General features: G+C 42.3%; 1 protein-coding gene across 2 annotated transcripts in view; it reads left to right on the forward strand.

Annotated features, from left to right (window-relative positions):
* Positions 1-1,642: 1,642 nt before the first annotated feature.
* slc12a1 (solute carrier family 12 member 1) overlaps positions 1,643-12,432 on the forward strand; it is a 63,678-nt gene continuing 52,888 nt past the window's right edge. For both annotated transcript variants that reach the window (XM_055662672.1, XM_055662671.1), the window contains exons 1-3: positions 1,643-2,231; positions 9,635-9,760; positions 10,224-10,299. In XM_055662672.1, coding sequence (XP_055518647.1) covers positions 1,836-2,231; positions 9,635-9,760; positions 10,224-10,299 — 598 coding nt within the window. In that variant the 5' untranslated portion in view covers positions 1,643-1,835. The remainder of the gene's footprint in view (positions 2,232-9,634; positions 9,761-10,223; positions 10,300-12,432) is intronic.

Consider the following 12,432-nt stretch of genomic DNA (forward strand, 5'->3'; position numbering starts at 1 on the left):
AAATTAAACCCCATTTAAGACCTGAATTAATGGTATGTGGTTTCCACTTGTACGTCTTAGAATATACTGCAAGTTTAAAACAAAAACAGAACATTCTGGGAACACTCAGCAGGTCAGGTAGCATCTATGGAAAGCAAAACCGAATTAAGGCAGGATCTCTGTTTGTCTGTCCACGGATGCTGCCTGACCTGCTTAAAGTTTCCAGAATGTTTTTTTTAATATAATTACCAGAATTTGCAGCTTTCTAATTTTCGTTTCAGACAAATATGCTGATTTAGATATTTGTTTTATACCCATTGTCCTTTGCCGAACTATGAGTTGTCATTGGTTGCATTAAGGACTTCGAGTTTTGTTTTGCATTCATGTTGGGTTATTAATGTTTTTTTTTGTTTATTACCTGTATTACCTATGTGTAACAGACCCGTTGTGGTGTCTGACCCGCTGAGTTACTCCAGTTTTTTGTGTCTATCTTCGGTTTAAACCAGCATCTGCAGTTCCTTCCTACACTCTTGACTGGAATCATTTAGTCGATTAAAAAAAATAGTTCAAGAACTCCGTGATATTTTACGCACAGAAGTCAAACTTCGTCCCCAGAAAATGATAACAAGTGTAACTGTTCTCCTGTTCGATATGCTCAATCCCGGTAGTCCTAAGATTTATAATATGGAGACGGTCTGTCCAATTTAATAAACGTGTGCCCAGAATCCCTAAATAAGAACACTCACCGGGATCACTCAAATTGTTTTCACTGGGTGAATAGTCTTAATACACTTTAAATAGAAATAAACCGTTCATACAAAAACTATGCATTGAACAACTATATAGAAATTATCAAAATAATATTTTCTTAATTAACTAGGTAATATAAATTACATTGCAACTCAAGAGCATTAATTCATGCTTGTCAATCGATTTTACGCGAAGGTAAAATAAACACCATATCCTGTCCTTGAATACATATGCCATGATGTATTCAAGGACAGGAGACAGCTAACTTTTTTTTTATACCTTTCCGTGATGTTGGAACTTATTGCTTTTTTTTATTCGAAAAACATAAATACAGCGCTGCGAATGTTGGAAATATGAACGGAAAACAGAAAATCTTGCCAATGCTCAGCGGGCCAAGCAGAAGCGATCAACGTTTGATGATCCTTTTTAAAGTTATTATTTTTCCCTGTTTCCAAGTTAATCTATGAAACGTCTGAGTTGGTCCATTACAATACAATAGCAAACATCTTTTTTTGGTTGTGCTTAGTGTGTTTCGAAAATTGCAATATTACATAATTACATATTAATTAGAATCTTTGGAGGAAAATGTACAATTCTCTACACGCTTCCCTTAAGTTAAGGGTGTTGGAAATACAAGCAGAACTGAGGAAGGAGAGCTGGTCCTGTGAATCTTGAAGGAGTTTATTTGATTGCTGCTATGCATTTTGTAAAATAGTGCAATTTAACGTATTAGATGGTAATTTTATGACTTTGGCGGAGTTTGTTGCTTTGTGGCATTGAAGGAATGCAATGCATGCATATTCAAGGCAAGGCGCGCCCACCGTGACGCGCACGCGCAAGCAGCGGCGCTGGCGCTATAAAAGAAGCGGGAAAGCTTGGAGCTAGTTTGTTGTCGGAGCGGGAGTCAGGACTGAGGGAGAGCAGTGGGTGTCAGGGCTGAGAGAGAGCAGGTTGTGCACCGTGGGGTGGCGAGGACAGCGTCGCCGGTGTGAGCGGCGCCAGGGCCGAGGCGGCTGCTGCGGGGAGACGGCGGTTCTGAGACGGTCGACGGTCGACGATCGAAGCCTGAGGCCGGCGCCATTTTGCCCTCCCACGGCGAGGCGACGATGCAGCGCGACTACAACCCCAGCTTCGCCGGCGTCGAGGACGCGGCCGGGCTGCCCTGTAGTCGTTTCCAAGTGAAGCTGGTGGATGAACGGCCGGCGCCCAGGGTCTTGCAGGACGATGAGCCGCCCGAGTACGTCGCGCCTTCCTTCGGCAGCGAGGAAGGGCTGAGCCGCCTCCGGGGGCCCAACGAGTACCGGGGACCCACCTGCGACTCCCTCCGCCCCGACACCCTCCTGCAAACGTACGACACCATCACCAACTCCAACATGAAGACTTTTGGCCACAACACCGTAGACAGGGTTCCTCGCATCGATTTCTACCGCAACACCGTGAGCTTCAGCGGCGTCAAAATCAACAGACCGACGCTGGCAGACCTTCATGAAGACCTGAAGAAGGTGAGGGCGAGTGTACCTGTTGCGTGGTAATAACGTTGATGTTTCATACATCTCAACGTAGAGGTGTTCAGGTTTCAGACCCCGCTCGCTGCACTAAATGCAGACTGATATTCTTGAAAGTGTAGGGAAAGTATTATTTTGTTTAAAGTTGCCGTCTTTTGGCCGATAAATCGAATTTACAGTCCTCGAGTTGATGCAACAGAAACCATAGCTCGTTTATGTTTTAAAAGGGGGGACTTTGCGCTGGTTATCTCTCCAACATTTCCCCTGCAATAGAATTACTGAAAGGGAAACTGACCATTGTTACATTGTAATTTGTGGGCAAATTTCTATGTTAGTAAATGGAAATAATTACACATTTGTGTAAAATATATTGTGGACAATATCTTCAGTTTGCTTCCTGGTGCTTTTTTTTAATACAATATATAGCCCTGTAAAACCCTTGCAGCAAGGCATCAGGTCTATTTGGTGTAATGACTGGGTTGGGTGTGTTTGAATCAATGTTGTAGAGACCAGGAGGGATACAGAATGGAAATAGGCCTCACTGACCAACCTTTGAACACTTACAGTAATCCAACATTTATCCTGTATTATTCTCCCCACATTCTTGTCACCTCCTCATAGTTTCTACCCTTTACCTACACTTGCGGTAATTTACAGAGGTCAATTAACTTACCAAACAAAGTCATTAAATTTTGGGTCCCAAAGAACCCATGGGGGAAATTAACAGGTGATATTTGGAGTCTGCACTCTGGACTGATTGGGGGGGGGGGGGGGGGGGAGTGAAAAACTAGTAAAGAGATGTGGGTGGATCAAAGCCTGGTCAATGATAAGGTGGGGGAGGGGGGGTTGATTGACAGATGCATGGAGCAAATGAGAAAGGTTGGAGATAAAAGACAAAAGGGTGTGAGATAACTAGAGGAAATGAAGAGTGAAATATACAGTGCCCTCCATAATAGAAACATATAAAATAGGTGCAGAAGGAGGCCATTCGACCCTTTGAGCCAGCATTCATTGTGATCATGGCTGATCGTCCCAAATCAATAATCCGTGCCTGCCTTCTCCCCATATCTCTTGATTCCACTAGCCCCTAGAGCTCTATCTAACTCTCTTAAATCCATCCAGTGATTTGACCTCCACTGCCCTCTGTGGCAGGGAATTCCACAAATTCACAACTCTCTGGGTGAAAACGTTTTTTCCCACCTCAGTCTTAAATGGCATCCCCTTTATTCTAAGGATATTTGGGACAAAGAGCCATTTATTTATTTGCCTCTGTATTTGAGATTTCTAATAGGAAAAAAAAAATCACATGTGGTTAAAGTGCACATTGTCAGATTTTAATAAAGGCCATTTTTATACATTTTGGTTTCACCATGTAGAAATTACAGCAGTGTTTATACGTGGTTCCCCCATTTCAGGGCACTATAATGTTTGGGGCACAGCAATGTAATGTAAATGAAAGTAGTCAGGTTTAGTATTTTGTTGCATATACTTTGCATGCAATGACTGCTTGAAGTCTGCAATTCATGGACATCACCAGTTGCTGGGTGTCATCTCTGGTGATGCTCTGCCAGGCCTGCATTGAAGCCATCTTTAGCTTATGCTTGTTTTGGGGGCTAGTCCCCTTCAGTTTTCTCTTCAGCATATAAAAGGCATGCTCAATTGGGTTCAGATCGTGTGATTGACTTTACCATTTTTTTAGCTTTGAAAAACTCCTTTGTTGCTTTAGCAGTATGTTTGGAATCACTGTCTTGCTGTAGAATGAACCTCCGGCCAATGAGTTTTGAGTCATTTGTTTGAACTTTAGGCTGTGAGCCGAGCATCAAAAATGTGTCTAGAAATCCATTTTCGTGACCCACATCTCGGAACTACATGAAATTTTCCACAGATTTAGATGAAATATAATTGAGGAGGAGATCATATCTCGTCAGTACCAAAAGATGCACATCAAATTATTAAACTGATTAGAAAATGAGATTGGGAAAGTAAGCGCCATCTAGTGGCCAATACTCATATTACTCCATGGGGAGCCTATTTCCGTGTTACTGTCCATTTAAACTATTTTTTATATACATACATATACATACATATACATACATATATATACATATATATATGACTTGTAAATATGACTGTAATCGTATATAATTATATTATATACAAATAATATAATTGTGAGTGTGTTTTTTGAATGAGACTGCTGCAGAGGTCTGGCTACTGAACCAGCTTAATTAATGGGTGAGGGCTGTTCATGTGGGTTCCTCCCTTTACCGAACCCCACTGACTGCCAGTGTGCAGATTTGGGGGGTCACAGCCATAGTGGGACTGGGGCAGTGCCAGGCTGGGGGAACAGACCTGCAAGGCATCTTCTAGTCGCTTTAATAGGAAAATGAATGAGACTGCCGTAGAGGTCCCAGATTTTAAGGGCTCATGAACCTGCCTAATTAAAGGGTCAGGGCAGATCCTCTGGGTTCCCCATTTACTGAACCCCACTCACTGCCATAGTGGGGAGAGTGGGGGTAACGGCCATAGTGGAACTGGGGCAGTGCCAGGTTGGGGGACAGACCTGTAAGAGTAAAGTCTTATTTCTGGTGTAAATGTCACGTCTCCTGACCACGAATTGAGTGCTCTGATGTTTACTCGATGAGTATTCATTTTAAGCTGCAATGAGCCTATATTTATGTTAGAGACCCCCACATGGTGCCTTTGTAAATGAGGGCTATTAACTTTAACCTAAAAGAACCTTAAAAGTGTTGCATTGTTTTGAGTATCTGCAGTTTGTGTGTGTGTGTCTGTGTATACCTGTCAAACATGTATCTGTAAATGTGTGGATGTATGTGAGTGTGAATGGATGGATGTTTGTATGTGGATGTGTGTGTGTGTGGATGTATATGTGTGGATTGATGTCTGCATGCGGATGGATGTGTGTGTGCGGATGCATGGATGTATGTGTGCATGCATGGAAGTGCGTACGGATGGATGTGTGGATGGACTGCCGCACTGTCATTCACCAGCACGCCATTATCATAAGTAATTCACTAATTGTTTAAATAATTTGACGAAATAAACAGTGAAACGATCGACATTAAAATAAAACTTTATATAATCATTTATTTCCCCAATTTATTTGTTTACATTACATCTGATCTTCATCTGAATATTCTTCATCAGATTTCAAGTCTTTTGCAGTAATAGAGTTTCTGCAGTCAACACACTTACATAAATCTGTACATGGCACACCATGCTGTTGACATGAGCATCTTCCTTTCCCTGCACTTGATTTCTCACAGTTTGTTTTCTTGCATGAACAGTATGTTAATTCTAGCAAAGTGCTTGAGGCTGGAAGCAAATCACCCCAGTCAATGTCCAATTCACCACCTGCAATTTTCCACCCATGTCCATGTTTGTTGACCATCACTGGCCATGGATTGAAGCGGTCTCTTTGGGGCTGGCTCATCTGCTTCACCATCTGGAACTGCCTCTTGAGGTGATTCACCTTCAGGCTTTTCAGCGTCTTGAACTCAATTGTAAGAGGTAAAATAAAACAGAAAGGGAATGAAAAGTAAAATAAATCAACATCCTCAAATACATCTTTTCATTTTTCAAAGTAACATTATATGACCGTAAATAAAAATAATTGTTGTTTGAGTCATATCATTACCTTTCTTCCTTCTAGACCTTGCTATAGCTCGATTTATTGTTATGTTGCAGAAGTAACAATAGCACTCTGCATGGTAACCCGGGATACACTGCTGCCTCCTAATAATAGAAGATAAAATGTGTCAGGGAGTAATTTACATCTTTTCATGTTTTATATTATGTAAGAATATCAAGATATCAATGGGGAAATTATACATGTATGCATGTCCAGGTAGATGGGATGGCAAGTCTGCAAATGATCAAATTAGTGTTCATTATGGCACTAAACATTTTTGTGTGGACAGGCTCTGAAGAGTGGAGGGGCAGAAGCTGCAGAAAACAATCTCATAGTACTTGGGTCTGCATGGACTTCAATTCATAAAATGTCAATCTCTTACTGTCAATGAAACTTACGCTGTAATTTACTGCCATAGATAAGTTAGTTCAAGTTCAAGTGGAGGGGCAAAGGCTACAGAAAAAAAACCCCATCTCATAGTCATTAAGTCTGCATGGACTTCAATTCATAACATTTCAACCTCTTAATGTTAATGAGACTAACACTAAGTTACCACCATAGATAAATTAGTTCAAGTTCATATACACCAATTCATTTCTACATAAACATCAACCATTTCTGACCATTTATCACTCAGATGAAAGCCTATAAAGTGCAGTCAATATTCCTCCATAGTTCTCCCGTGGTCGGTGCCTGGATACGGCCGCTACGGATGACATTATGTACAACCCCCCCCCCCCACCCGGAGATGATCCAAGCGCACTCCGCGTTCGCGAATCGGCCGCTTCTTAATTGAGACCGCGGGCGGCTTCACTATGTTAAGTACACAGGCCCCGCGGTCGGAGGACTTTTTCTTGGTAAGTTATCGCAGGCAGCTCCGAGATTAGATGTTAAAGATTTATTAGACTATAACAAGCTGACATTAGTGAACATTTTTATTTTACTTTGTTATGGATACACATAGTTTAGGCCCTCCACTTCATGAATGAATGAGTGAATGTACAGCCTCCAAATCTCATTTTTTCAAATTATAAAAGGGTGCAATTAAATTAAAAGTCCATACAGATTAATTTTCATAAATTCAGATTTTAGATCTTCCCTTTCAGTCCCAGTTGATTCACAATGTTTCAATCAGTAGAAATACTCTCAGCCGTGATGTGTGCTCCCTGCCTAGCTAGCCTGAAACAAAGCATGTGATTGGCCAATTGGCGTCAGACTCAATGTTAAATGTGCTTTGACTGGACTAAAGCTACCCGAAAAATTTCAGGTTTTTCTCTAATTTATTAAAAATGCAAGTTTTGTTCTTGATGAGTTTCAGGGATGATTTATATAATATTTTTACACAATATGTGAAAATTTCATGTAGTTCCGTGAGCTGGGTCACGAACTTGCACAAAAAAGCTCCTCGGCACACAGCCTACTTGAGCAGATAGGATTTGTCTATACACTTCAGAATTCATTATGCCACTACCATCAGCAGTTGTATCATCAATGAAGTTAAGTGAGACAGTACCTTCAGCAGCCATACATGCACAGATGAGGTGGTATTTTTGGATCTTGGGCAGTTCCTTCTCTCCTCCATACTTTGCTCTTGCCATCACTGATATAAGTTAATCTTTGTCTCATCTGTCCACAAGACTTTTTTCCAGAACTGTGATTGCTCTATTAGGTACGTCTTGGCAAAACAGTAAGCCTAAGGTTTGGCTTATGTCTCTTAACAGTTTTATTCATGTTTCTCAGTCTCATAATGGCTTCTTTTGACTTTCATTGGCACAACTTTGGTTCTCATACAGATAAACAACAATAAAAGTTTCCAAAGGTGATGGAAAGACTGGAGGAAAGACTAGGTGCTGAGAAATCTCTTATACCTGCATTAAGGAGGCAATTAAACACACCTGAAAAATTACAAACACCTGTGAAGCCATGTGTCCCAAACATTATGGTGCCTTGAAATGGGGGACTATGTATAAACACTGCTGTAATTTTCAAGCATAATTTAACACTAAAATACAAAGAGGTTTGGGCCAGATATCAAGACTTCAATTGGAGCTCTTTTTTATTTTGAGTATTTAAATAGTAGCTGGACGATTTAGGGGAAAAAAATCCAGAGTTTAATGTCTTGGTGACCTAAACTGCTTCCATGCTGAAGTGATGGGGAGCTGGGATTGAGTGAATGAATGCAGATATCACTGGAGTTTACAAAATGTGGAAATGTGAGGCTTGCTAGGGATTTTGGAATAAGACAAATAATTTGGATACAAAGCAGAAGCCTGAACTGCAGATGTGCCAAAAATAGACATAAGCCGAAGTAACTCGGCCGGTCAAGTGGAGAAAAGGTGATATTTTGGGTCGAGACCCTTCTTCAGACCCAGTTCTTGATCTGAAACGTCGCCTATTCCTTTTCTCCAGCGATGCTGTTTGACCCGCTGAGTTACTCCAGCTTTTTGTGTCTATCAGACTGATTGTAGTAGGGGGGGGTGGGAAAGAGAAGAGAGAGCCGGAAAAAAGCCCATTGGCTACCCAACGTACACTAATTCCATTCTTCACACTAGGGAGCAATTCAAGGAAGCCAATTAACCTACAAACCTGCTTGTCTTTGGAATGTGAGAGGAAACCTGGAGAAAACTCGGAGAATGTAGAAACTCCGTACAGCCAACACCCATACTTGGGATCGAACCTGTGTCTCTGGCAGTATAAGGCAGCAACACTGCCACTGCGACTCCTGGATCCTGTACAGGCAGATGAGCTCAGTTTAACGTGCACCGGGAGAAAACCCACGCAGTCACAGGGAGAACGTGCAAACTCCATACCGATGCGCCCTTAGTCAGGATTGAACCTGGGTCGCTGGCACTTAGCAGCACCTCTATCGCGCCGTCACTGTGTTGCCCCTTGTGCCAGTGTTTCGTCCTTTGTATAGATTAGTTGAAGGCTTAAGCAGAACATTTGCAAAGGCTCTTGCAAATTTAGTGATCATGAAGTGGAAACGGGTGTTAACGTGCAATCAGAAGTTCATATGAGATAAATAGTTGATTAAGAATTTCTGATAAGAAACCCTAACCTTAAGAATTTCGATATGGTTCTGCCTTGTTCTCCATAGATATGAATGGGGTTTCCAAAGAATGGAGATTGTGGCTGATTGAAGACTATTTTCTCCTTTGCATGTTAAGAACTAAAACAGGAGCTGGATCTCTTGTTGATTTTCCTCTCTTACAGCTAGAGCGAACCAATTACTTCATTCATTTTGGCACTTTATTCATTTCAGCCCAGCAGCGCTTGCAGTGCCAGAGACCTGGGTTCGAACCCAAATACAGGTGCTGTCTGTACGGAGTTTGCACGTTCTCCCCGTAACCGCGGGGGTTTTCTCCGAGATCTTAGGTTGCCTCCCGCACTCTAAAGACGTACAGGTTTGTAGGTTAATTGGCTTGGTAAAAGTATAAATTGTAAGTGTAGGATAGTGTTAAGGTGCGGGGATCGCTGGTTGGTCTTGGTGGGCCAAAGGGCCTGTTTCCGCGCTGTATCTCTAAACTAAATTTGAAAGATTTGCCAATAGTTAGTTTACATGAATGAATTGGGTGATATGCAGAGGTCAGGGCCACAATATTGTAATAACAGTTTTATTGAAAGGATGTTTTTGAAATTAACAATATTGGACAAGTTCCTTGAGAAAATACTCTTTTAAGAGTTGATCATCATTATCTTTTCCAATATCCTGTTTAATAAATAAGCTATTCTATTAATGTGTTTGCAGGATATTGTATCAGTTCATGGTACAGTGGAAGCTGTTGTCAATGGTGATGGTACAATAGGTGATGAAGCAGGAAGAAAGCCTCCAGAAAATGAATTGGTGAGGTTTGGATGGATCAAAGGTGTGCTGGTAAGGAAATTCTGATATTGCAACATATGTATTTTCTCTCCTCCCCTTCTCAGCTCTCTCTCAGCCCTTTGGCTCCTCCTCTTCCTTTCTTCTTCCCCCCCCCACCCTACATCAGTCTGAAGAAGGGTTTTGGCCCGAAACGTTGCCCATTTCCTTTGCTCCATAGATGTGCCGCACCCGCTGAGTTTCTCCAGCACTTTTGTCAAACTTCTCCTTGTGTGTCTTTAAATATGATACATTGCTTCAATTCTAAATGCAAGCAGAGATGAAAAATGGCAATCACTTGGAGGGGGAGGAGGGGGGGGGGATGATTTGTTAAGATTGTTTTTTAATATTTAAAAATAACAGCTGCTAATGTAGATGAAAGTTCTATGGTTTGAAAATGCAGCTGTTTCAACTTAGATGCATATGTACGGATATCACATTTGATAATTGCAGCTAATTAATATGTCTTGTATTGTAGGTACGGTGTATGTTGAATATATGGGGTGTGATGCTTTTTATTCGATTATCATGGATAGTTGGTCAGGCTGGAATAGGTATGTTTGCATATTTTGTTGCTGTAGTGTTTCCAGAACAGTGATAACTGCCATTAATTTATATTTCATACTTTTGGAAAACAAAGTATAAATTTATTATTTGTACAGATTTTCTTTCCCAAGAGTGACTATAATGATTCTTTGGTCTCAATTAATGTATTAAAGTTTGGAGCAATAGTCATACAGCATGGAAATGGGCTCTTCAGCCCACTGTCTGCCAGCCACGAAGAATCTATCTATAAGGGCCTGTCCCACTTGGCCGTAATTTACGCGACATAATTTATGTGTCACGACGCGCGCATCGTGACACGCATATGATGCGCGCAAGGTGCGCATCACGTGCGCATGGTGTGTGATGACATAGGCAGTGACGTACAAAATCTTTGCGCGCTATCTGCGTGACACGCAATTGATGGCCATGGGACAGGCCCTATACTGATCCCATTTACCAACACATGGACCATAGAACAGTACAGCACTAGAACATGTTCCTCGGCCCAATGTTTGTGCTAAACATGATGCCAAGTTATACTGATCTCATCCATCCCTACATGATCCAGGCAGCAGTAGAGTTGCTGCCTTACAGCACCAGAGGCCCACATTTGATCCTGACTATGAGTCCCTACGGAGTTTGCACATTCTTCCTATGTCTGCATGAGTTTTCTCCAGGTGCTCCGGGTTTCCTCCCACATTGCAAAGACATGCGTGTTTGTAGTTTAATTGACCCTCTGAGTTGTTCCGGGTGTGTAGGATAGAACTAGTGTATGGGTAATTGATGGTTGGTGCAAATTGTGTAGGCCAAAGGGCTGTTTCCACGCTATAAACTAATCTAGTTCTAGAGAAAATCATCAGAGTCTATCCAACCTCTTCCTGTAGCTAAAACGCTCTAATCCAGACAGTATTCTGGTAAACATCTGCACCGTGCCCTCTTCAAAGCCTCCACGTGTTTCCTGTGATGGAGCAACCAGAACTCAAAGGTTTCAAATTTCTTTTATTGTCACGTGTACCAATTAAGCTATAGTGATATGCGACTTACCATGCAGTCATACGAAAAAAAGAAAGAAACGGGACATACGACTACATAAAAGATAACATAAACATCCACCGCAGCAGATTCCCCACATTCCTCACTGTTATGGAAGGCAAAAAAAGTCCAATCTTCTTCCTCTTTATTCTCCAGCAGTCAAACCATCTGTCGGGCGATCGAAGTTCCCGCAGCCGGCAGTCGAAGCCCCCGCGTCGGGGCTATTGAAACTCCCGCGGCTTGGAGTTCCCGAACTCGGTCTCTGACCAGAGACCGCGAGCTCCGTGATGTTAAGTCTGCAGGCACCCACGGTTGGAGCTCCAAAGTCGATCCCTGGCAAAGGGATTGCAGGCTCTGCAATGTTAAAGTCCTGTAGGCTCCCGGGGGTGGTGTTCTCAAAAGTCGATCTCCAGCAAAGGCCACCAACTCCTCGATCTTGGGCCACAGTGTGGACGGAGATACGATGCGGAAAGAAATCTCATCCCCATCGAGGTACGCGATTAGAAAAGATTCCCACAACTCCCCCCCCCTTCCCCCACACACATAAAACAAGCTAAAGAACATTAAAAACATACATTTAAAGGGCCTGTCCCACTTGGGCGACCTAAACCGCAAGTTCTGGCCAGTTTGCCCTCGACTCGTACTCGCAGCATGGTCGACACGAGGTCGTAGGAGGTCTTCGTAACTCTCCTTCATGCTCGAGAGTGGTCTCCGCGTATTCGAGGCCTTAGCTAGGTTGCGGCGTTTTTTTCAATATGTTAAAAAATGCCCGCAAGTAAAAAAAGGTTGCCATGGAAAAAATCAATACTTTTCTTTACTCGTAGGTTTAGTCGTAGTAGGTCGGCATGTTTGTCATAGGTAATCGAGGGTAGTCAAAGGTAGTCGTAGATAGTCTTCATCATAGTCGAAGGAGGTCGGCTTCACTCTCCACTATTCGGTGTCCAATTTTCCCGAAGTTAGTCGTAGCTAGTCTTCAACATAGTTGCACGCAATACTCCAAATGTGACCTAACCAAAGTCCTTTCGAGCTGCATCAATGCTGTTACGGGTCTTGTCATTAACGATATTTTCCTCTTACATTCAACCTCCCGAAGCACAACACCTCACACT

This window comes from Leucoraja erinacea, chromosome 36 (assembly GCF_028641065.1).
Source record: "Leucoraja erinacea ecotype New England chromosome 36, Leri_hhj_1, whole genome shotgun sequence".
In the NCBI taxonomy this organism is placed as follows: domain Eukaryota; kingdom Metazoa; phylum Chordata; class Chondrichthyes; order Rajiformes; family Rajidae; genus Leucoraja; species Leucoraja erinaceus.